The 26,829-nt window shown below is 42.9% G+C and overlaps 1 protein-coding gene across 4 annotated transcripts in view; it reads left to right on the top strand.

The window, feature by feature from the left end:
• The window catches only part of ATF2 (activating transcription factor 2), a 121,550-nt gene that overhangs the window by 20,716 nt on the left and 74,005 nt on the right, over positions 1-26,829 (top strand). For all 4 annotated transcript variants that reach the window (XM_073577419.1, XM_073577417.1, XM_073577418.1 and 1 more), the window contains exons 3-7: positions 9,156-9,252; positions 12,285-12,403; positions 14,210-14,338; positions 22,966-23,141; positions 26,048-26,162. In XM_073577419.1, coding sequence (XP_073433520.1) covers positions 9,156-9,252; positions 12,285-12,403; positions 14,210-14,338; positions 22,966-23,141; positions 26,048-26,162 — 636 coding nt within the window. The remainder of the gene's footprint in view (positions 1-9,155; positions 9,253-12,284; positions 12,404-14,209; positions 14,339-22,965; positions 23,142-26,047; positions 26,163-26,829) is intronic.

Below are 26,829 nucleotides of genomic sequence, written 5' to 3'. Positions count from 1 at the left end.
AAAGGGGATAACTAACTGCCCCAGAGCAGACCCCAAAGGAATAGATAGCCCCCACACATGTATTGACGGTGAAACAAGATGAAGGCACAAACACAGGCAGGAAAATAGGCTGAGCAAACGATGGGGCCCAAACTAACTAGAAAGGAAAGGAAAGAAAAGACACTGTCTGCAACCTGCAAAAAACCCTACAAAAATAATGTCCAACACTTCTGATAGCAAAATTAACCCTGAAGTCACTAGACTTCTCCCACTATATCAGCACTCTGAAATATTCTGAGGCAGAGCAAAAAGAGACCAAACTAGTAAGGGACAAAAAGCAAATCGGCAAAATACTGATAAATAAGAGTGGAAATTCAGCACAGCCCCCAGCCGGGGCTGGCTGACCACACAAAAAACTGAATAGACCAACAAAATCAAGTGTGAACATTAGCAGAAAAACTTAGCTTTAGATAACTGGAACAGAGCTGAAAACCAAGAGCTGACAAGCCAGAAGGAATCACCAGCAACTGAATAGGACGTCGGCTGTCTTAAATCCAATCTGAGACTCCTGAGGTCCAATCGTCATCCTCATTCTCAGGTGGCAGATCTCCACCGATCAAATCAGCCTCACTACCTCCTGTTACCACCAGAGGGAGTCTGGAAGGAGAACTCACAACTGGTGAACCAGAGAATGAACTCACAACAGGAACCACTGTGTGGGCGCATGGGAGAGCTCGGAAGGGAAGGAGTGCCATTTTGGAATGCAGACTTTGATGGAATGGTCTGCAGGCATCATGTTGCGTTTGCAGAGCCCCTTATGGGCCTAAACAGTGGAAACCCCCCACAAGTGACCCCATTTTGGAAATTAGACCCCCTAAGGAACTTATCTAGATGTGTGGTGAGCACTTTGAACCCCCAAGCGCTTCACAGAAGTTTATAAACGCAGAACCGTGAAAATAAAGTCTTTTCTATTTCCACAAAAGTGATTTTTTTAGACCCCAATTTTTAGACCCCCAAAGTTGGTAAATAGTGGAAACCCCTCAATTCTTGCTCCAACCCTAACCCCAACACACCCCTAACCCTAATCCTATCGCTAATCCTAGTTCCCCCTAACCCTAATTCTAACCCTAGCCCTAACCCTAATGGAAAACTGGAAACAAAAAAAATATTTTCTTTATTTCATTATGTTTGCCTATATAGGGGGGTGATAAACGGGGGGGTTATGTACTTTTTTTTTATTTTGATCACTATGATTGTTTATCATAGTGATCAAAATAATGAATGGAATCTGCCGGCCGGCGCACTGCGCATGCGCCCGCCATTTTCAAGATGGCGGCGCCCATCGGAGGACGCCGGCGGGACCACCGGGAGGGAAGTGAGGACCACGGAGAGGTACCGGGGGGGGGGGGGGGGATCGGGGACCCTATTTCTCCTCTGATGTGCGATCACATCAGAGGAAAGAGAAATTTAATGCATAATCGCGTCTTTTTTTTTGCGGTCACCGTTATAGGGTTAATAACGGCGATCGCAAAAGCTGGGTCGGTAAAAACTGACCGATTCATGTTCTCTGGGGTCTCGGCTACCCCTGGCAGCCGAGACCCCGGAGAAAATCCGACACTGGGGGGCGCTATGTACTTTCTCCACAGCGCCGTGAATTAACGGCGCTGTGGTTTTAGTACACTCAATTACCGCCGTTAAAAGGCGTATCGGCGGTCGTTAAGGGGTTAAGAATAGGTTTGGGGTTCCCTCCTCTGCTTTTCTACACTTTACTATGTTGAAAGAATTTTTGTCTCCACTGGTGACTCGCCCTCCGCTATCGGAGCCAGCGATCAATATTTTATGCAACTCAGGCCATAATATTTTTTGGTCCACTCGTTATATCTACCAGTGGTTCAGCAACGATTCTGCATTTATAAAATCCCCATATATGAAAAAATGGGAATCGGTTTTGAATTTTTCTGTTACCCCAGATGTTTGGGAACTGACCATGTCTCTAACCTATTCTGCTACCATGTCTATGGCTCTCCATGAGTCCTACTTTAAAATTACATCGAGATGGCATTACTCGCCATCTCGTCTAGCTTTTATCAACCCTTCCACCTCCCCCCTCTGTTGGAGGGATTGGGGGCATCATGGTAGCCTTTCCCATTTATTTTGGTTTTGCCCACGTCCTCGGCATTTTTGGGACGACATCTCCTCTCTTATTTCTCATTTTAAATCAATCAGATTTTTCACTGACTCCTCAGTTCGCCCTGCTCTCGTTGGATGCAAGTCGTTTGAATCCTACTGTTAGGAAATTGGTTATTCATTTACTTTTGGTTTCTAAAAATGAAATTGCATTTTATTAGAAATCCACTCGAGTGCCCTCTTCACTCGATATCATTCCAAAGCTGACTTTACATACAGTTGTGGCCAAAAGTATTGACACCCCTGCAATTCTGTCAGATAATACTCAGTTTCTTCCTGAAAATGATTGCAAACACAAATTCTTTGGTATTATCTTCATTTAATTTGTCTTAAATGAAAAAACACAAAAGAGAATGAAGCAAAAAGCAAAACATTGATCATTTCACACAAAACTCCAAAAATGGGCCAGACAAAAGTATTGACACCCTCAGCCTAATACTTGGCTGCACAACCTTTAGCCAAAATAACTGCGACCAACCGCTTCCGGTAACCATCAATGAGTTTCTTACAATGCTCTGCTAGAATTTTAGACCATTCTTCTTTGGCAAACTGCTCCAGGTCCCTGATATTAGAAGGGTGCCTTCTCCAAACTGCCATTTTTAGATCTCTCCACAGGTGTTCTATGGGATTCAGGTCTGGACTCATTGCTGGCCACCTTAGAAGTCTCCAGTGCTTTCTCTCAAACCATTTTCTAGTACTTTTTGAAGTGTGTTTTGGGTCATTGTCCTGCTGGAAGACCCATGACCTCTGAGGGAGACCCAGCTTTCTCACACTGGGCCCTACATTATGCTGCAAAATTTGTTGGTAGTCTTCTGACTTCATAATGCCATGCACACGGTCAAGCAGTCCAGTGCCAGAGGCAGCAAAGCAACCCCAAAACATCAGGGAACCTCTGCCATGTTTGACTGTAGGGACCGTGTTCTTTTCTTTGAATGCCTCTTTTTTTCTCCTGTAAACTCTATGTTGATGCCTTTTCCCAAAAAGCTCTACTTTTGTCTCATCTGACCAGAGAACATTCTTCCAAAACGTTTTAGGCTTTTTCAGGTAAGTTTTGGCAAACTCCAGCCTGGCTTTTTTTATGTCTCGGGGTAAGAAGTGGGGTCTTCCTGGGTCTCCTACCATACAGTCCCTTTTCATTCAGACGCCGACGGATAGTGCGGGTTGACACTGTTGTACCCTCGGACTGCAGGGCAGCTTGAACTTGTTTGGATGTTAGTCGAGGTTCTTTATCCAACATCCACACAATCTTGCGTTGAAATCTCTTGTCAATTTTTCTTTTCCATCCACATCTAGGGAGGTTAGCCACAGTGCCATGGGCTTTAAACTTCTTGATGACACTGCGCACGGTAGCCACAGGAACATTCAGGTCTTTGGAGATGGACTTGTAGCCTTGAGATTGCTCATGCTTCCTCACAATTTGGTTTCTCAAGTCCTCAGACAGTTCTTTGGTCTTCTTTCTTTTCTCCATGCTCAATGTGGTACACACAAGGACACAGGACAGAGGTTGAGTCAACTTTAATCCATGTCAACTGGCTGCAAGTGTGATTTAGTTATTGCCAACACCTGTTAGGTGCCACAGGTAAGTTACAGGTGCTGTTAATTACACAAATTAGAGAAGCATCACATGATTTTTTGAACAGTGCCAATACTTTTGTCCACCCTCTTTTTTTTGTTTGGTGTGGAATTATATCCAATTTGGCTTTAGGACAATTCTTTTTGTGTTTTTTAATTTAAGACAAATTAAATGAAGATAATAATACCAAAGAATTTGTGTTTGCAATCATTTTCAGGAAGAAACTGAGCATTATCTGACAGAATTGCAGGGGTGTCAATACTTTTGGCCACGACTGTAAGTCATATGAGCAAAAATTGGCGTTGCTGAATGGCTGTCTTCCTTCCTTTATAAAGAAATGGTCTCGCTGGCTGGAAATATTTCCATGAGTTATTATTATTATTATTTATAGTCTGGTTGTGTTTTTTTTATTTTTTTCTTTCATGTGTCATGAATGCCTCACGATATTGCATTTATGCATGCTCTGTTATAAAATGTTAATAAAATTGTTTGGAAAAGAAAAACTGTGCGTCTTTATTTCACATGAATTCCCTCAATAGATATGTGGACATGCAGGACGTAGAGGAATGCTAGGGGAGGGAGGTGCCGGACAACAGTCGTTTCGCGATTACTCGCTTCCACGGGTCCAGGTGAGGGGATTAGCTTAAGGTCATTGCCTTTATAGGACCACAGACCTTACTAATTAACATACATAACAAGTTGTGAGACAAACATTTACAAAAAAAATATAGTTATACAATATATATACAGCTATATTGGTGAGTGCTGCATATTTCTCCTTTTTTCGCTTCACATTGAAATATTCATGTTTTTTGACTGAAATATATACTGCAATACTTCAGATAAATAGCTCCGTCTGGTAATGTGGTGATTTGGGTGCCCTAGTATGGCGTTAATCTGTTTGCTCTTTGCTAAGTGATTTGTATACACGCCAAGTCGTGGCAATACAACAGTGCTGAATGTGATTGGTTTTCTTTAAGATCTAAAGTTGTGTGTGTGTGTGTGTGTGTGTGTATATGTATATGTGTGTATATATATGAGAGAGAGCGAAAGAGAGATCTGTAATTCTTATTGTAGGTACACTTCAACTTGGAGAGACAGAATCTAAAAAAAACAAAAAAAAACAGAAAATCACATTGTATGAATTTTACATAATTCAAATAATTCAATTGCATTTTTTTTGCCTGAAATAAGTATTTGATCACCTACCAACCAGCAAGAATTCTGGCTCTCATAGACCTGTTGTTTTTTATTTAAGAAGCCTCCTACTCTGCGCTAATTACCTGTATTAAGTGCACCTGTTGGACCTCCTTACCTGTATAGAAGACATCTGTCACGCCGCCTGTCTCGCAGCGCTCACCTGGGGGCGGGACCTCGGTCCTGACGTCACTTCTTCCAACACCGCGGCTGCTTCAGGGGGCCCGTCGGGTGCGCACGCGCACCTCTCGTGCTTAGGTTCTTGTGTGCACTATGTTCTGTGTGCGCACGCGCGCTCTTCTCAGCTCTGTTTCCAGCCCTGTCCTCTCTTTGGTATTGGAGGACTTGACCCGGAAGTCCTAGTGATCATGTGCTATATCAGGCTACCTCTTCCTATGGGAGGTGCCTGATTATTGTTGTACTTCCTGGCTTGGTCTGCCGTGTACCTGCCTGGCTGTGCGCTGTATTCGGGTCCTCTGCCTTGTACTCTATTGTGCCTCTTGGCACGCGCTCTGAACCTGCACTCTGCCTTGTACTCTATTGTGCCTCTTGTCACACGCCCTGAACCTGTACTCTGCCTTGTACTCTACTGTGCCTCTTGGCACACACTCTGAACTTGCACTCTGCTTTATGCTCAGTTGTGTCTCCTAGCACACACTCTGATCCTGTGCTCTGTCTTATGCTCACTTGTGCCTCCTGGCACACGCTCTGATCCTGTACTCTGTTACACCTCCTGGCACACCTGCTGCCTAACTCAGTACTCTGTCGTGCTTTTTTGCACGCGTCCTGCTTTGCTCACTTCCGGACGTGCTAGTCGCTGCACGCCATACGTGCTCTCGTGTACCCGTCTTGCACTATCCTGTAGCTAGCGCACTCCCGTGTACACGCCTTGTGTTCCTGAGTACTCTCTGTGTCTCTGTACACTCACCCTGTACCATCCTGTACACCACGTGTCCCTGTGTCCACGCTTTACACGTTCCTGCAGACGCACTCACTCGTGTCTCCTGTGAGCCGGCCACCTGGTGCCAGCAGTCGAGGTACCTTACCCCCTTGGGCTTGCCCCTGACACTGCCTGTATGGGGGGTGGTCCTCACTAGGTCAGCTCGCCCGGGGAGGGTTGGTGCCACGACCCAGAGGGTCCACTCCAGGAGTCGTCACAACATCTGTCCACACACAATCACACTGCAACCTCTCCACTATGGCCACGACCTAAGAGCTGTCTAAGTACACCAGGGAAAAAATTGTAGACCTGCACAAGGCTGGGATGGGCTACAGGACAATAGGCAAACAGCTTGGTGAGAAGGCAACAACTGTTGGTGTAATTATTAGAAAATGGAAGAAACACAAGATGACTGAATCTTACTCGGTCTGTGGCTCCATTCAAGATCTCTCCTCGTGGGGAAAGGATGATTCTGAGAAAGGTCAGGAATCTGCAAAGAACTACATGGGATGACCTGGTCAATGGCTTGAAGAGAGCTGGGACCACAGTCTCAAACATTACCGTTAGTAACATTACACTGTAATGGATTAAAGTCCTGCAGGGCACGCAAGCTAAATCTGCTCACGCCAGCACATGTCCAGGCCTGTTTAAAGTTCGCCAATGACCATCTGGTTGATCTAGAAGAGGCATGGGAGAAGGTCATGTGGTGAGATGAGACCAAAATCAAACTTTTTGGTATCAACTCCACTCTCTGTGTTTGGAGGAAGAAGAAGGATGAGTCCAACCCCAAGAATACCGTACCAACCGTGAAGCATGGTGAGAGAAACATTATACTTTGAGGGTGCTTTTCTGCAAAGGGAACAGGACGACTGCACCGTATTGAAGGGAGGATGGATAGGGTATTGTGTCGTGAGATTTTGGCCAATAGCCTCCTCACCTCAGTAATAGCATTGAAGATGGGCCGTGGCTGGGTCTTCTAGCATGAGAATGACCCAAAACACACAGCCAGGGCAACTAAGTACCCGACCACCATCCATTCATTCTCTTTGGGTCTGCCGGAAAAAGCCAAGAGCAGCCCTCTACAGCCACATACGGAATTAATGGAGCAGCAGTTGAGCAAGTGCTCTGCCGATTTATTCTGCCAGGGATAAAATAAATGGATATACAGTTAGTATTGACACCCCTGCAATTCTGTCAGATAATACTCAGTTTCTTCCTGAAAATGATTGCAAACACAAATTCTTTGGTATTATTATCTTCATTTAATTTGTCTTAAATGAAAAAACACAAAAGAGAATGAAGCAAAAAGCAAAACATTGATCATTTCACACAAAACTCCAAAAATGGGCCAGACAAAAGTATTGGCACCCTCAGCCTAATACTTGGTTGCACAACCTTTAGCCAAAATAACTGCGACCAACCGCTTCTGGTAACCATCAATGAGTTTCTTACAATGCTCTGCTGGAATTTTAGACCATTCTTCTTTGGCAAACTGCTCCAGGTCCCTGATATTTGAAGGGTGCCTTCTCCAAACTGCCGTTTTTAGATCTCGCCACAGGTGTTCTATGGGATTCAGGTCTGGGCTCATTGCTGGCCACCTTAGAAGTCTCCAGTGCTTTCTCTCAAACCATTTTCTAGTGCTTTTTGAAGTGTGTTTTGGGTCATTGTCCTGCTGGAAGACCCATGACCTCTGAGGGAGACCCAGCTTTCTCACACTGGGCCCTACATTATGCTGCAAAATTTGTTGGTAGTCTTCTGACTTCATAATGCCATGCACACGGTCAAGCAGTCCAGTGCCAGAGGCAGCAAAGCAACCCCAAAACATCAGGGAACCTCCGCCATGTTTGACTGTAGGGACCGTGTTCTTTTCTTTGAATGCTTCTTTTTTTCTCCTGTAAACTCTATATTGATGCCTTTGCCCAAAAAGCTCTACTTTTGTCTCATCTGACCAGAGAACATTCTTCCAAAACGTTTTAGGCTTTTTCATGTAAGTTTTTGCAAACTCCAGCCTGGCTTTTTTATGTCTCGGGGTAAGAAGTGGGGTCTTCCTGGGTCTCCTACCATACAGTCCCTTTTCATTCAGACGCCGAGAGATAGTACGGGTTGACACTGTTGTACCCTCGGACTGCAGGGCAGCTTGAAATTGTTTGGATGTTAGTCGAGGTTCTTTATCGAACATCTGCACAATCTTGCGTTGAAATCTCTTGTCAATTTTTCTTTTCCGTCCACATCTAGGGAGGTTAGCCACAGTGCCATGGGCTTTAAACTTCTTGATGACACTGCGCACGGTAGACACAGGAACATTCAGGTCTTTGGAGATGGACTTGTAGCCTTGAGATTGCTCATGCTTCCTCACAATTTGGTTTCTCAAGTCCTCAGACAGTTCTTTGGTCTTCTTTCTTTTCTCCATGCTCAATGTGGTACACACAAGGACACAGGACAGAGGTTGAGTCAACTTTAATCCATGTCAACTGGCTACAAATGTGATTTAGTTATTGCCAACACCTGTTAGGTGCCACAGGTAAGTTACAGGTGCAGTTAATTACACAAATTAGAGAAGCATCACATGATTTTTCGAACAGTGCCAATACTTTTGTCCACCCTCTTTTTTTTGTTTGGTGTGGAATTCTATCCAATTTGGCTTTAGGACAATTCTTTTTGTGTTTTTTCATTTAAGACCAATTAAGTGAAGATAATAATACCAAAGAATTTGTGATTGCAATCATTTTCAGGAAGAAACTGAGTATTATCTGACAGAATTGCAGGGGTGTCAATACTTTTGGCCACAACTGTACGTGACAGGTCATCCGAAAGCTATTTCTGTCAAGTATCATGCAACCTTGTCTTGGGTGAGCGTAAATATTTATTTCAATGGGGACAGAGAAATTAGCCACCACCAGACAGCCAACTTATCTCCCATGGAAACAAAGGATCGGGCATATTGAAATCCAACATGCACAATCGTTTCCCCATGAGGCACCAGTTAGCAGGCCACCATATATATATGAGATAGTTAGCTGATACTGATGAATGCTGCATACTTTTCTCTCATGTGAATGGGTCAGTTTTAGTATGGTGAAAAGTGAACACATTCATAATATTAACATTGTTTCGTTTTTATTTTTTTAGTTTCATGAATTTTGTTTCACACAATTGTTTTCTTGGTAACAGAAAACTTCAATAAGTTTGTGATCTTTTTAAGTGACCGTAGACATATCCATTGCATATTATACAATAACTGAGATTTTGTGGAATTGTTTTTTTTAATTTAATTCACAGCGTTTTACCAATGAAGATCATTTGGCCGTTCACAAGCATAAACATGAGATGACATTGAAGTTCGGCCCTGCCCGAAACGAAAGCGTGATTGTTGCAGGTGAGTGCGCCCTAAATGGGTTAATAATTTGATTGGCTGTCCTTGACTTCCTATTCTGAATAGAGTCTGACTCGGTTTATTCCCAGTTTGAAAGTTAAATGCTATAGGAACCTTGCACTGATTTTTTTTTTTTTTTTTTATTCATCTGCTTCCTAAATGCAAAAAATGTATCTATCATTTTATTTAATATCTAGTCCTGTCCAAACATTTGCATCAGATTTGTAGTCTCTCAAAGCACTTTGCAGCATGCAGATCATTTGGCAGCAGCACTTAAAGGGGTATTCCCATGTCCAAGATCCTATCCCAATATGTAGTAGGTGTAATAATATTACAGTGCTGTGCAAATTAATTGGGACAAAGCATTTTTTTTAAATAAAATCGTAAGTTGGTTACCAGTCATTGATACAAACCAGTTTTAACTGCTTTGAACAGGTGTGAGTGCCTGTTCAAAGCAGTTAAAACTGAACAGGCACTCACACCTGTTCAAAGCAGTTAAAACTGGTTTGAATCAATGACTGGTAGCCAACTTTCGATTTTACTTAAAAAAAAAAAATGCTTTGTCCCAATTAATTTGCACAGCACTGTAGCAAATACCTCCAATTAGAAGTGTAGTACAGTTCTTCTGATTTGCTATGTCTTTTTTCCTCATGTGCAGGCATTACAGGATCTTAGTTATCCATGGTTACAACCACTAATATAGTAACAGTTAGCTAGTTGCTAGTGTTCGTAACCATGGATACCTAAGGTCCAGCAATGCCTGCACATGAGGAAAGAGACATAGCTAATCAGAAAAACTACATTTCTAATTGGAGGGATTTGCTAATATTATTATTACATATTGGGATAAGAACTTGGAGATACCCCATTAACTCTTGCATAAGAGCCCGCCTAGAGCGGTGTGTAGGCTCAATAGAAAGTCGATGAGCCTGTATCTATATAAAACAGCAAAAGGGAGGAGAAATCCCTCATGGGCTGCAAAAGGGGAAGTCGGTCCAGGAATGAAGTTGTGCTGATGCATGAGAGCTAGTGAAGACATCAGCATCCTGGACACACAAAACTCTTGTTCCGTTGTGTTACTGGCAGTGACAGGTTCCCATAAGAAAGGTCTGAAACTAGAAGCAAGTTGCAAACTGCTTGTCAAGAAGATTAAAAATGATTGCAAATTGCAGCCTCAATCTTCATACCACTTTTTTTTATCACTAACTTACATAAATATATATATATTTTTGTTAAAGTTCTCCAGGGCCTTTATTACTAATGCCAAATTGGAGAGGTTTCTATGGCCTCCTGTAAAATATTGTCAGCAACTATCATCCTCCATGTGATGTGATGCACAATAATATGACAATACAGGTCCTCACTAGTTATAAGTTCTGTAATGGGAAATTCACCCTTTTTTTTTTTTTTTTAAATATTCCATGTAACAAAGTGTCACTGGTACTGCCCCTCTCTCTATCTGGCCAGTGTCATTCAGGATCCTGAAATTGGAGGTTGCAACCTTGTCTGACCTTCCTGCCCCTCCTGGATGGTGCAAAAAAGCAAACTTTGCGGCACTCGCCATCTGCTTTTCAAACTTTTAGGCTGTGTGCCCACGTAGCGATTTTTAAGCGTTTTTGCCGCGATCTTCAGCGCGAAAACGTTTAAAAATCGTGTACAGAACGCCCCCCATGCATTCCTATGGCATTCCGCACATGCTGTTCTAATGCTGTGCTTTTTTCCGCGGCGGAATCGCATCGCGGAAAAAATCGCAGCATGCTCATTCTTTTGTGCGGAATCGCAAAGAATTGCCGCGATTCCGCACCCATAGGAATGCATGAGAATCGCTTACTTCCCGCATGTGGCTATGCCCACCATGCGGGAAGTTAAGCGTCTCATGTGCGGTTGGTACCCACGGTGTGGAGGAGAGGAGACTGTCCTCCAGGCCCTGGGTACCATACCCCTGTAAAAAAAAAAGAATAAAAAATAAAAAATCGGGGTATATTTACCTTCCGGTGTCCCGCGCTGCATTCCTGGCCTAAGCGTTCCCAGTAATGCCTTGCGGCAAGGCCCTGTAATGACGTAGTCTCGCGTGACTCCAGCGGTCTCACGAGATCGCTATAGCAACGCGAGACCAACGTTATCACAGGTCTCGCAAGGCATTACTGGGAACGCTGTGGCCCGGGATGGCAGCGCGGGACGTCGGAAGGTAAATATACCCCGATTTTTTATTTTTTTTAGCATTTTAACATTCTATCTTTTACTATTGATGCCGCATAGGCGGCCTCAATAGTAAAAACCTGGTCACACTTGTCAAACACTATGTTTGACGAGTGTGACCAACCTGTCAATCACTTTCCAAGCGATGCTTCAAATCGCTTGGAAAGTGCTTGAATATCGCACGTGAAAATCGCGGCAAAATCGCGGTAAAAAAACCGCGCAATTTCTGGGAAGGAGTCCGGTGTTTAGTGAGCGTTTTAAAACGCTACGTGGGCACATAGCCTTATTGTCTGCAATATAAAGTGCGGGTACCTGATTTTCCTTTAAGGCCTTAAAGAAGCAATATGGATGCATGAAACAGCGCTTTCCCGATCGGAGCGCCACTCCTGTATTTTGTACCACTGATTTTAAAGACTTAAAGAGAAAATCGGCGCGTGCCACAAACTTTGCTTTAGTTAGTGATCACGCATTTATTACCCCTTGCCTGAGAGATTTTCTGCTGTTTTTGTATATCTCGCTGAGCTCTCTGGGTAATCTCGCCCGTAAAACGCAGTATCTGTAAAAGCCGCATCTTTAATTGAAGCGCCAATTACTAAAAAAGCATGAATGATGGTAACCCTCAAAACTCTAAAAAAAAAAAAAATAAATAATGGGTGGTGACCATAGTATTTGTGCCCCAAGATTAGAACGTGTGGATTTTGACACTTGCAGCATTTTTCCAAAGTAATTCATGAGTGGTTTACAGAATGTAATAGACCAAAATTGCATTACTTTTGTTTTCTTTTTTTAGTTACCATGTATATTATTTATTATGTTTATTTATATTGAATTTCTAGATCAAACCCCAACCCCGACTCGGTTCCTGAAGAACTGTGAAGAAGTTGGTCTGTTCAATGAGCTTGCAAGTCCGTTTGAACATGATTTTAAGAAGGGGTCAGATGATGACATTAAGAAGGTACATAAGTGATTACTCTGAGTACCTCAACGCTGAGGACATCTGTGAGAAAGCAAAGCTTTGTCCTCTTGTTCATCCGTTCTGTGCACTTCTCCCTACCCGTAGATATACTTTATAGAGGAAAATAACAGCACATTTTGCTATGATGCGGAATGTAGTAATCGTGGGTTTGACCTTTTTGGTTCACTTTTTTATTGTTTTTTTTTTATTATTAATGTGTCCCTAAAATTTCCTTCTCTGCCTGATCTACTATTGGATTTAGAGACACAGGGCACATGTATCGTCACTGATTCAACCTTAGGACGCCAGGAGAGTTTCATGCAAATGTCCTATTCATTAATATGACCCTGTGTACAAAACACATAAAGCAAAAAAAATTAAAGGGATGCTTTAAAGAGAACCTGTCGGCACGTGTTTACATTTGGAAGTACTGGTATGGCTGTATAGTAGTTGTCACATTAAAAATTCAATTTCTACAGAGATCTGATTGGCCAGTCATATACAACTCAGAGTGGGGTGTGTCTTTTAACTGTTTGCACCAAGTGTATTTACACGCCCCAATGCACTTCCAGCCTGATTTGCATATAACCTTTACACTAAATTTCTCATGATTGGTACACCAGATCTTTTCATAAAAGGGAACAGTGTTATTGTTGGAACAGCATCTACGCAGCCATATCATTACCACCAGATATAAAAACATTCGATCGTGTTCCTTTTAAAAGGAATCTGTCACCAGGTTTTTGCTATGTAATCAGAGTGCATTCCAGTGATGTGTCTCTTGCTGGGCTGCTTGCTGTCATTTTGATACAATCGCTGTTTAATCTGCTCCAGATCTAGCAGTGCTCTGAATGTTGAGCTGTGTATAACCCTGCCCAAACCAATGATTGGCAGCTTTTTTTTTTTGTATACAGTGCTGCCAATCAGTGGTGTGGGTGGGGTTACACAGAGCAGTTGACTAGGAGGCACGCAGCACCTAGTCCTCTAGTGATAATCTCCTGCTGATTAAACACTGATTTTATTGAAACAGGAAATCATAGAATCGTAGAGTTGGAAGGGACCTCCTGGGCCATCTGGTCCAACCCCCTGCTCAAAGCAGGATTCGCTAAATCATCCCAGTCAGATGTCTGTCCAGCCTCTGTTTGAAGACTTCCATTGAAGGAGAACTCACCACTTCTCGTGGCAGCTTGTTCCACTCATTGATCACTCTAACTGTCAAAAAGTTTTTTCTAATATCTAATCTGTGTCTCCTCCCATTCAGTTTCATCCCATTGCTTCTAGTCTTTCCTTGTGCAAATAAGAATAAAGATGATCCTTCTACAATGTGACAGCCCTTTAGATATTTGTAGACAGCTATTAAGTCACAGCCTAGTAAGTGACACATCACTGGAATTAGGGTCTCAGCTCTACATCATGCTGTTCTCAGATTACATAGCAAAACCTGCTGACAGATTCTCTTTAAGAGTTTTAAAGTAGCATAACCTGGTGCAATGTGATATAGCTTCAGTCGAACACCATATAATTGCTAAATCATAATGCAGGGGTAGAGCAAATGAAAGACCGGAAACTCCCAAAAACAGACAGTGACAGGCGAGCGAGGTTAAATCTGTCCACCAAATGTTCTGCACATGCAAAGGAGATGATGAGAGCAATTGTCTATACGAGGGTAACTTGTATAAGAAAGCTTGTGTTAGGGGGAACGAGAGAGATTGTATGGGGCACTAATCAAATCACAAGATCTGGACCAGGTTTTTGCTTTACTTGCTCACTTTTTCGTTACATTTCCAATGTAATCATGTGTTGTAGATGCCCCTGGATCTGTCCCCTCTTGCCACACCGGTTATAAGAAGCAAGATTGAGGAACCAGCTATTGTAGAGACGACACATCAGAACAGCCCATTACCTCATCCGGAGTCTACCACAAGTGACGAAAAGGTTAGCGAGCCAGGGATGTATTTGGGGATTTCCGTGGAATATATGCAGTTTTCTTTTAAGAGTCCTCAAAGTTCTGTCAAAATCATGGTTTTAGGAGAAATGCAGAGGTGGTGACGTACTTCTATTACACCTTTTCCTCTGATTGTTCTTCTCCCGATTTTGGCTTACAAACACTGATGTAAAATACTGACCAAATTCTGAACATGTGAACGTGGCCTTAAGACGTGAAAGGGCAGTGTTTATTCACCCTGCAATCCTGATCCTAGGATGAATGCTCTTTACTCGCTTTCAGTCCCCCTAGCAGACATGTGCCTGCAAGAAGTATAAGGTCCGGCAAAACCGGGGGCGCGTGGCCTAGCACTTGATGTGAGCTGACGGCTCCTGTGACCTCTCTGCTGTATATCTTCATTTATCCTGTTCAAAGTCCCTCTGGAGTGTTGAGGGGTGCACAGGAAGAGGTTAATAAGGTGTATTTGAGGAAAGCGGAGAGGAGGAGGGCCTTCCAGAAAACGCAATTTTATGATGAAGGTGAAAAAGTGGGGCATCTGTTGTCCGTGGTGGTAGCGGCGCAGAGGGAATCGTCTTATGTATATAAATTGAAGACTGATGAGGGAAGGGAGGTGGAGGACACAGAGTGTATTTTAGAGGAATTTAGATGATTCTATAATCAGTTATATTCTTCGGGATCGGGGGATTCATTTGGGGACATAGAGGGTTTTCTTCAGGAAGCAGGGCTCCCGAGGATTAAAGACAGTGATAGGGGGAGACTGGAGGTGCCCATAACAAAAGAATAGAGAAATGGCTATTACATCTATGGCTAATAATAGGGCCCCGGGGGCAGATGGTATCCCTAGTGAAATTTACAAACAATTAATTGAGATGGTGACACCCAGACTGCAAAAGGTTTTTGAAGAGGCTCTTCGGGAGGGTGAATTACCGGCGTCCATGAGGGAGGTGGTGGTGGTCATTCCGAAAGAGGGAAGAGATCCGGGGTTGGCAGAATCTTATAGGCCCATCTCGTTGCCGACAGTGGATGTAAAGATTTTGGCTAAAATTTGGCTAGCCGTTTTGCGAGTGTGGTTCAGGATCTTGTCCATCCGGACCAATCTGGATTTATGCCAAATAAGTCTACGGCAATTAATTTGCCTAGCCTTTTTCTGAGTTTGCAGCTGCCATCGGACAATAGGGGCAGTAGGGTTGTAGTTTCATTGGATGCGTTTGAGAGTGCTGAGTGGCAGTATCTATGTAGGGTATTGGAACGCTTTGGTTTTGGGCCGACCTTTATTTCATGGATACGGTTGCAATATACTTCCCCAACCGCTAGGGTCCGGGTTAACGGGCATATGTCTGGGAGTTTTGCGCTTCATAGGGGGACTAGGCAGGGGTGTCCGCTGTCCCCTCTACTTTTTACTTTGGCAGTGGAGCCCCTGGCGCAGAAAATTAGTAGGACGGCTTCAGATAAAGGGTTCAGATATGGCTTGGTAGAGGAAAAAGTGTCATTGTATGCAGATGATGTGTTGCTTTATTTGGAGGATTCCGGAGAGTCGTTGTTGAGAGCAATGGAAATTATTAAAACATTTGGGTCTATATCAGGATTAGAAATTAACTGGGAAAAATCCACTGTCATGGCTGTAGTTGACTGTGTTGCTGATTTGCCAGTGTCAGGGGAGGGTAGTAGGTTGGCAGCGGTGCGACAGTTTAAATACCTGGGCATTCAGGTGACACTTCTGATTTCGAGCTATGCAGATTTGAATCTGATTCCACTGCAGAGTAAAGGGCCTGTCACACTAAGAGATATCGCTAGCAATGTCGCTATAACTAGTGACGTTATAGCGATATTGCTAGCGATATCTCTGTGTGTGATACTTACCTACGACCGGCTCCCCCGCTGGTTATCGCTGATCGCGCGAGAACGTTCAGGACTGTTTCTCGTCGTCAGCTTCCTGTGGCGCTTCCTGCTGTGAGGACGAGCGACGCGTGGAGGCGGGCGGGAGGACGCAGGATCGCCTGGTGTGACAGGTAAGTAGCGATCCCCGTCCCCTGCGATGTCGCTGGTGAGATCTGCCTGTGTGGCAGCTCACTAGCGACCACTTAGCGATGTACCAGCGATCCTGACCGCGTCATATCGCTGGTCAGGATCGCTGGTACATCGCTAAGTGTGACAGTACCTTAAGTTTAGGAGTAAAGTAGGGGCGTGGTGTAAACTGTATCTTTCAGTAGTGGGAAGAATTAATCTGATTAAGATGATTTTGATGCCCCAACTGCTATACGTCTTGCACAATGCCCTTTCTGGTTCTCTAGGCGGTGGTTTCGTACTATTGACTCTATATTTAGGGATCTTGTGTGGGGAGGAAAAAGCAGCCAAAGATCAGACTTGAGATATTGCAGAGGCCCAAGGATGGAGGAGGACTGGCGCTTCGGAACCCTTGGATTTACTACTTAGCTGCTCAGGGCCAACAGATGAGAGGGTGGAGGGATGTGTCTGGGGCTGGGTCAATACAAAGGGTCTTGGTTCAGGTGATGGGGAGGGATCCCTTGGTTCAGGGGTTGGAGCCAGGAAGTTTTAGGAAGTTGGGTTTGATGTATCCTACTTTAGTGCTGATACATTAAGTCTGGGAGGCAATTAAAAAGATTAGGGGTTTGGAACACTTGACAAATTTTTCCCCGATATGGCAAAACGAGACTCTACCGAAATTTGTTAAAATGGGAGAATTTAAAAATTGGATGAGACTGGGATTACAGTACATGGTTCAGGTGCAGGACACACAGGGACTGGTGCCCTTTGGAAAGTTGCAGGAAGATTATGGGCTACCGGAGGTCTGCAGATTTCAATATGGGCAGTTTAGGCATGCTTATGTTATGCAGAGTAGGACAATGAATATGGAGATTCACAAGGATATATTGACTGATTATGTCTGTGCAGAGGGGGGAACAAAAGGGGTAGTGTCAGGCATTTATAAGGATCTAATGCATACTTTTTATAATAATTATCCTATTAGAGCACAGGGAAAATGGGAGGGGGAGTTGGGTAGGATAGAGGAAGATAAATGGGAAGGGATTATGGAATATATACCCCAATTCTCGCTGAGTGAACCGGGCAGACTCTCGCAGATATATGTACTCCATAGAGTATATAGGACTCCTGAACGGCTGTACAGAGCAGGTCTGAGACAGACTTCTGCGTGTCCTCGGTGCCGAATGGAGGGGGCTGGAATTCTCCATATGTTGTGGCAGTGTCCAAATCTGAACCCATATTGGACGGCGGTGCTTAATGCCATAGGAGGAGCGTATGGTTGTAGGATTGAGAGGGATCCTGTGGTGTGTATACTGGGATATGTGGAGGAGGTCCAGGTACATAATAAATATAAGGTGGTTATAGCTAGATTATTATATATTGCCCGAAAACTGATCGCCAGCTACTGGATAAATGTAGATCCGCCAACGTTGAGGGAATTTTTCAGACAGTCTGACTATATTGTGAATATGGAAAAAGACATTTACGTTAAGAGAAAAGGCATAAGAACATTTGAGACACTGCGGACACCTTGGGTGGAGAGAAGATGACCCTGAACTTAGGGTACCCCATGCATTATTTGCTGCTCTTGTATGTAATGGGGGGAGGGGACAGGAGGGAATTTCTGAAACTAATGACCATTGTTAATCTTTTCATTGCGATTTTTGTTCTATTGTTTTGTACCTTGAATTTGGTTAAATAAAAATTTATCTGATTTAAAAAAAAAAAAAAAAAAAAAAAATGGTCCGGCAAAAGCAGATCGCTTCCTCTTATTACTCCTTCAGCTTTCTGCAGTGCTGTCTCAGAAAGTCATTGATTGTTATGGCTACTAGAGACCTAAGGATGACCTCCAGGTCTGCCTTAGGTCAAAGCCTAGTAGACTATGACCAAGACCTGGTCTATTAGGCAACCTATCGATGTAAGGGCGCAGTCAGACAAGCATACAAATCAGACCACAATGCATGGACTGGCCGGCGGCTCTCTCGACTCAAGGCATAATATCTTTATATGTTTCAATGAAGCTGTCACACTCGGTTCTGGAGACCTAGCCGTCCGTGCATTGCAGTCCTATCATGGTCCGATTTATATGTACGCCTGCCTGAGGTGCTAGGTAATCATATGCTTCATATGTAGTACAGAATATTAACAATGCGATCTAGAGATCTTATGTTCAGGTTCCCTTGGGAGACCAATAAATATTGTAAAAAAAAAAAAAAAAAAGTTTTCAGGGGAAAAAACTCCAAAACATGAAGAATACCGGTACTTTTTTTTTTAGAATAAAAGTCATTTATTCTTATTTAAAAAAAAAAAGCTAAAGAAGATACATCTCTGGTATCACTGCATCCATAACGACCAGTACAATAAACAAAATATAATTTATTTTATCCTGCACACTGTGAAAAAAAAAATGAAAAGCTACAGCACAATTTCCATTTTTGGGTAGAAAGATAGGCAGTAGTTTTTCATATTTAATATAAAACTAAAAATAAAATTAAAAAAATGTTTTGCACAGACATGTACCACAAAATGGTACCAATAAAAAGAAAATAAAGGTCATTGCGCAAATTAACAAGCCCCTATTAAACTCTGTACTCAGGGGAAAAATGAAAAAAATAGGTCTCTCTCTTAATATGATGCGGAGAAAAAAAATTTAAAGTGATTTTCTTCTGCAAAAGTAGTAAAACAAAGAAACGGTATAAATTAGGCATCATTGTAATCATATAAACCCGTACTATAAAGCTATATCTTTATTTATCCCACACGGAGAATGCAAAAAAAGAAAATACAAAAGTCAATGCCTGAATTGCGTTTTTCTTGTTTATCTCACTTGCACAAGAAATTTAAATAAAAAGTGATCAAAAAGTAGTATATACCCCAAAATGGCGCCATTGAAAACTATATCTTGTCCTGCAAAAAAAAAAAAAGAACCTAAGGCCTGTTTCACACTTCCGTTTTTGACCATCAGTCAAAATCCGCCGTTTTTGCAAAAAAACGGATCCGGCATTTTTTTTTGCTGTTCCGTTTTTTCCCCATTGATTTGCATTACCGGCGGATCTTGACGGATGGCCATCCGTTGGTTCCGTTTTTTTGCGGATCCGTCAAAATTTTTTTGCGTCCGCCGAGATGCCTGGACGGACATTGTAACGTTTTCCTCTCCCTCTCCCTCTCCCTCTCTCTCTCTCTCTCTCTCTCTCTCTCTCTCTCTCTCTCTCTCTCTCCCTCCCTCCCCCTCTCCCTCCCCCTCTCCCTCTCCCTCTCTCTCCCTCCCTCTCTCTCTCTCTCTCTCCTTCCCGGGCAGCGGTTCCTTTAAAATTCTTCATTCGTCGGATCCGTCAAAAAAACTGATCCGGTGGCAACCGTTCACATCAGTTAGGAACGGATCCGCTTTCCGCCTTTTGGGCGGATTTTAACTGACACAAAAAACTGAAGTGTGAAACAGGCCTAACACAACTGTCTGCAGAAAATGATGATCAAAAATATAATTTTTATTGTTTAGCAAATGTGGAAAACATAAAAAAAAATCTAAATGAATTTGGTATTCTAATTATCGTATCGACCGACAGAAAAAAGTGGCATGTTAATTAAACTGAATGGTGAGACACGTTTAAAAGAAAAATCCAGAATTGCTGCTTTTTTTGTGTTAACTTTCCCAAAAAGTGTAATAAAAATTGATCAAAAATTCATATGTACCCAAAAATGGGACCAAATGAAAACTACATCTTGTCATGAAAAAAAAATAAAGCCCTCACATAGCTCTCTTGCTGGACAAGAATTAAAGTTATGACCCTCAGGAAATGGCGTTGCGAAAATAAATTATTTTTCTTTTTTCTAACAAAATGTTTGGCATCGCCATAAATCGGGCGGACCCACAGAATGAAGAAAATAGTTCATTTGTGCAGCAAATAAACAGCATAAAATATACAATGTCAAAAAACAATTGCAGAATTGGTGTTTTTCCATAAAGAGTTAATAAAAAGTTTGCTATTTGGTTCTGGTGCCGCTGACTAAACAACTCTTTAAAAGCGAAGCCTTCATACAGCTATGTCTACAAAACCGTAAAAAAGTTATGACTCTATATGACTGCAGACTTGTGAATTCTCACGCTGTGCACAGTGCAAGCTGTCGGGATTCTTCGGTGCTGGCACCGGGAGCGTGCAGACATGTGACCACAAGTATGCGAATTGCATGCTTCCGGTCACATTCTGACTAGACCTATACAGCCTCACTCAATTCACTCCTATTGAATGAGGCTATGCATGTCTAGTTGGCAAATTGCATACTTGTCGTTACACGCCCGCCTGGCACAGGAGAATCCTAACAGTGCGTTGTGAGTAACTGCAGACTTGTACCCCAAAGCCGGACAACCTCTTTGTGGTTCACTATTTCGCTATGGCTGGAGTTCAAAACAATAGATTGAGGTTGATGCAGTTGGGCGGAAGCGGCTGCCACTTAATAGTTCATATCAATCAGTAGCGCTCTAAAACGTTGTAGTGTGGCCCAGGCCTTAAAATATAAAAATCACGCCCTTGACTCTCTGCTGTTCCTCGACAGTCTTAGGAGCTGCAGCGGTGACATCATGTCTACAACTCTTGACTGCTGCAGCCAATCACTGGGCCCTGTGTTCTTGTGGCTGACCAGTGACTGGTTGCAGAGGTCATGTGTTGTAAGACAGCCCTGTAAGCAAAGATTAGCAGAGGTAAGAAGTCAATCCGTGTGACTACCCATCTCATGCAGTGATCTTAAAGGAGAATGTGTGTAATAAAACCATTTTCACATGCCTATTAGAGAATTCTAGGGTTAATGGACGTGGCTTCCCCGGTTGGATCCATTTCTATTAACCCCAATTTAAAAGCAACTACAAAGAGATTCTTGCATTCTGAAGGACCAGCATGTCGTTGCCTTACACAGGTAACACAATGGCTCTGGAGGTGAATTAAAGGGGTTGTCCAAGCTATGTAAAAAGCTACACACAGGCAGCCATATTGATAAAACAATTAAATGATACATACTCGCCCTCCGCTCAAGTGCAGGTCCCCCGCTGATCTTCCCCACGTGATGTCTGCAGGCAATCACTGATCTCCTTGGTCTTGGGACCTATACCGATGAGGCTACTGGTTGCAGATTTCACGTAGAGAATATGGGCTGTGACATCGCCAGCCGATGCTAGCAGAATTCTGATGGGTCGCAGCGCTGATAAGGAGGAGGAGGGAGTGTTATTTCATTGTTTTAGCAGTAATGCTGCCTCTGTTCAATATTTTAAATATTTTGGACTACCCCTTTTAAATACCTTCTGTCGAATACCCACATAGATTACAAATGATCAGATGTTGTCCCTGCAGCAATAAACCTCTGTGATCCGCTTACAGAAGGTTGCAATCACTTTTTAGCTCGTATGCTGGGAAACGCTCTCTGTATACAAGGTGGGCATGTCCATAGGACTGCATTTAGCCCCACAGTGGCCGAAGAGGGTCTTTTTGCTCTTTGTCAGACTGGTTTACTGTAAATGAAGGCATGGAGTAGTATAATAGAATCATAGAATGGTAGAGTTGGAAGGGACCTCCTGGGCCATCTAGTCCAACCCCCTGCTCAAAGCAGGATTCGCTAAATCATCCCAGACAGATGTCTGTCCAGCCTCTGTTTGAAGACTTCTATTGAAGGAGAACTCACCACCTCTCGTGGCAGCCTGTTCCACTCATTGATCACTCTAACTGTCAAAAAGTTTTTTCTGATATCTAATCTGTGTCTCCTCCCATTCAGTTTCATCCCATTGCTTCTAGTCTTTCCTTGTGCAAATAAGAATAAAGATGATCCTTCTACAATGTGACAGCCCTTGAGATATTTGTAGACAGCTTTTAAGTCTCCTCTCAGTCTTCTCTTCTGCAAGCTAAACATTCCCAAAACTATATGTTTCTCACAGCCTATGCTTTTTACAATAGACTCTCGTGTGGCATCAGTTAAAAATCTCCTTATATCATGTAAAAAATGTAGAGAGCTTTGCTGACGTTATATGTCAAATGGAGCCAATGAAGAAACTTCAGGGAGCCTTTAAAGAGGATATCCAGGACTTTAGATAAAAAGGCATGAAGTTGCTAATACAGGCAACTACTTGTCTGTTGTACCCATCGCCCGTCATTTACCGCTACTGCCAGAGATTCCGCTGCTCACCGTCAACAGAGCAGCAGTTTCTCTTCCTGTTGACAGGGTGGGATTACTGATGTAATGTCGATTGACAGCCAGCTCCCTCAACTAGTCAGCGGGATTTGGCTGTGAATCAGCATGACTCCAATTGTCGCTGCTCTGTTGACTGGGAGCAGCTGAATCTCTGGCAGGAGCGGTCAATGGATCATTGACCAATGCTGGGTACAACAGGCAGGTAGTTGGCTCTGTTAGAAACTACATGCCTTTTTTTCCTATAGTCCCGGATATCCTCTTTAAGTAAAAGGAATTGTTTTATACTGACATCCCTTTTTATTACTTATTTTTAAAGACCTTTTCAGCATCTCCATTCTTTGAAGTTATTTATGATATTAAATAAATTTAATTCTGTATTTGTGGGGATGTAAATTTGTGCTAAATCTGCTGCATATTGAATTGTGCTCTTTCTGTTTGCTAGGAAGTGCCATTGCCAACCGCACAGCCCACATCTACCATCGTTCGGCCGCCATCCCTCCAAGTTCCTAACGTGCTGCTTACAAATTCGGACTCAAGTGTTATTATTCAACCAGCGGTACCTTCACCTACATCTAGCACTGTAATAACCCAAGCACCACCGTCTAACAGACCCATAGTGTGAGTACCCTGAGGCTCTGCTGTCTGCCTCCAGCACTGCTTGCATGTCTTATAGACCGTTTAGATCTCCAGGAGACATCAGACTGTGTCTGCTTTCCATTATGGCAGTGATATCGTCAGTAACTATTAATTATTAATTATTATTTTTTATTAAATGGTTAATTATAGACAAGTCATTCTAAACATTGCAGTGGATAGAGGCCTCTAGGTGACTGGATTTATTGCCACGGTGTGAATGTGAAAATCTGTTTTAAGGGGATTGTCCATGACTATCTTATTTTTACTATGGGCCTAAAAACTAATTGGCAGGTAATTGCTAAAAGTGCCAGCTACCTGCCTGTTCTACCTGGCACAGGCTCAGATCAGTCACTGACCGCTCCTGCCGGTGATTCAGCTGCTCCACGTCAGCAGAACAGCTCTTCTTCCACTCTACTCTGTCGACGGAGCGTGACTGCTAACATCATGATGATTGACAGACAGCTCCCCGTTGCCTAACTGTGGGGAGCTCCACCATAACAAAAACCCATGAAGGAGGAAGACTAAGTGGACAATGAGGATTTTTTAAAAAAGACAATGCTATTATCAAAAATAGGACACTATGAGTTAAAAAATGGCTCACTTATTTATTGCACATATCAATTTTAAACGTGCCCATAAAGACTGACCCTCAATCAGAGGTATTCTTTGCCAAGTAGTTATCCCGTAAACTGGGCCATATAAAATACTAATTGACCAAGAGTTCCACTACCTGGAAAGATTACTATTCTAAAGCTTTCCCTCAAAATAATGGGCTTTTGCAATAAACTGCACATTAAATAAATAAACCCAAAGTACAAAGCCACTCAGTCAATAAATATCTAAGCATGCTCAATGGCTCATAGTCCCCATTAGATGTGGGGATACTATATCATAATCTGAAAGTCCACAATTAGCATAAAAGAAAAAGCATGCCCAGCTCAGACCATAATAGGTTACTTATCTAAATCCAGTCCCATTAGCATCGTCCCTACGCGTTTCACCCCCTCCAGATATCGGGGCTCATCAGGGGACACAGATTAGGAGCAGTCCATAGTGACATAACTGCTGCATATGACCCATATGATCCCAATTAGTATTTTATATAGCCCAGTTTACGGGATAACTACTTGGCAAAGAATACCTCTGATTGAGGGTCAGTCTTTATGGGCACGTTTAAAATTGATATGTGCAATAAATAAGTGAGCCATTTTTGAACTTATAGTGTCCTATTTTTGATAATAACATTTGTCTTTTTTAAAAAAATCCTCATTGTCCACTTAGTCTTCCTCCTTTTTGTTCGGGTGGTGAGTTTGTAAATTTTATTTTGATCTCATTCCAACAGGATTTTTATATGATGAAATAAAATTACTCTTTTTATATAGTGGAGAGGGTACATTGTGCTAAGCTTTCCTGTTGGGTCAGTGTATATTGCATTTGCGACCTATCTTAGGTGGTGTTAGTTAAAATATTTGGTTATATATACATTCAGCCTATTAAGGTAGTTGAATTTTTAAAAAAAATAAAATTTCATGGGTTTTTGTTATGGTGGAGCAACTAAGTATACCCATTTGTTAGCTAATTGATTCAGGTGTTCCAGCTACCTGCGGGGAGCCAGTTGTCAATCAGAATGACTACAACACTGACCCCCCCCCCCCCCCCCCCCCGTCAATAGAGCAGAGCGGAAGAGAAGCCGCTGCTCTGTCAATGTGACATCAGCGGTAGCAGCTGAATCGCGGGCAGGAGCAGTTTGACTGTTAGGTGTTGGCAGAGATCTGCGCAGAGCAAAACAGAAAGGTCCTGTATAGCCCCTTTAATATATTCACATAAGATTAGTGTAATTGGATGAGTATAATTAAAATAATCCCATATAACTTTTCTTTTCCACATCGAGGACCCTTGGTTCCCAAACACGGGAACTAAGACGCCCATACTCTGGAAGTAAGGTGCCCATAAACGGGCATTAAGGTGCCCAGACTCTGGAACTAAGGTGCCCATACACGGGCATTAATGTGCCCATACTCTGGAAGTAAGGTGCCCATACACGGGCATTAAGGTGCCCATACTCTGGAAGGTGCCCATAAACGGGCATTAAGGTGCCCAGACTCTGGAACTAAGGTGCCCATAAACGGGCATTAAGGTGCCCATACTCGGGCATTAAAGTGCCCATACTCTGGAACTAATATGCCCACACATGGGTATTAAGGTGCCCATACACGGGTATTAAAGTGTCCATTTACAAGAACTAAGGTGCCCATGCATGACATCTGTTGGCAGACAGTTATTCCTGCAGCCTTGGCTGAGTGTTCATATGTCTAATGGGGAGGAGGGAGAAAGTTCCTGCCAGGCTCCTCCTGCCGCCGTATAATTCTTTGTGTTTCTTGGGAACACAAGGATGGTGTTTCTAAGTTTAATATAATGTGTTGGGAGAATCAGGAGGACCATGTACATGACAGATGGTTGGCCGGACCCCCTAAAATCAGCAGTTTGGGCTGATCTTAATCACCCTTGTGTCCGGGTCCTTTACGTGTCACTAGTTAGTGCTCCTGCACGGTGACCCTGGCGGCCCCCGATTCCCGCTCCTGTTTTCTCCCATACACAAGGTGTCATATGCTGACATTCTGATATCAGGATACAGAGAGGTCTGTATGATGGGGGGGGGGGTCTCCACATCAACACCAACTGTAGACAAAATTAAGGCAAGGGGTGTTGTCGGTAAAGCTCCTAAACTCAGGACAAATACAGATTTGTACTTTTTCTCCAGCTTTTAACTTCACAAATGTTCACTTAGTTATCTTGCTAATGGCTAATGCACCCAAACTTTCTCAATTGCCAAGTCTGTGGTTGACTTGTATTTTTAAGGTTGGATCCATGCTTTTTTCTATTCTCAGACCAGTTCCAGCTCCTTTTCCTCTCTTGTTACATCTACCTAATGGACAAACCATGCCTGTTGCTATTCCTGCCTCAATCACAAATTCCAATGTCCACATACCTGCTCCAGTCCCAGTAAGTCTGTATGTGTGGTGTGTAGCTAGAGCGTCTCTGTATTCTCTCATCTCCCTTGTGTCCATCACACCGTACCATTCTCACTTCTGACTTGTGGAAGATTAGAAACTGTCAAATGAAATACTTCTTATGCTTCTTTCTTTCTGCATTGGTGTGAACATGCACATCGTGCCGTCACTAGGATTATATGGGCCGATTTTCACTAATCGCAATGTCCAATTTGTAGCATTAATTGCTATGTGGAAATTGTCTTTGGAATCAGTTTAATAATAATAATAATAGAGCTTGAGTGTTGATTGTAGATCGCTCTTCATTTTATATATAAATATATATAATATATACATACACATATATATACATACAGTTATGGGTGCGGTTTAGGAGGGGCAGGGGAGCTGTCAGGTTACCTTTAAGTGTGTGTATATATACAGTATTTATAAATATATATATATACACTTATGGTACCCTGACAGCTCCGCGGTTCCTCCTAAACTGCACCCATAACTGTATGTGTATATATACATATAATAATATATCCAACAATGTAGACCAGCTCACTCCTGTGAACCACCTGGAACCTCAGCTGACCTGGTTAACTCCGTTGTGCCCGGATCTGGATGTAGGAGTCCATCCATACAAATGTGAACAACGACAAAGCAAAGTCCAG

The sequence above is a fragment of the Dendrobates tinctorius genome, unplaced genomic scaffold (assembly GCF_039654945.1).
Source record: "Dendrobates tinctorius isolate UK_male_01 unplaced genomic scaffold, ASM3965494v1 ptg000056l, whole genome shotgun sequence".
In the NCBI taxonomy this organism is placed as follows: Eukaryota; Metazoa; Chordata; class Amphibia; order Anura; family Dendrobatidae; genus Dendrobates; species Dendrobates tinctorius.
The sequence above is the reverse complement of the archived record's forward strand: the minus strand, read 5'-3'. Positions and strand labels throughout refer to the sequence as shown.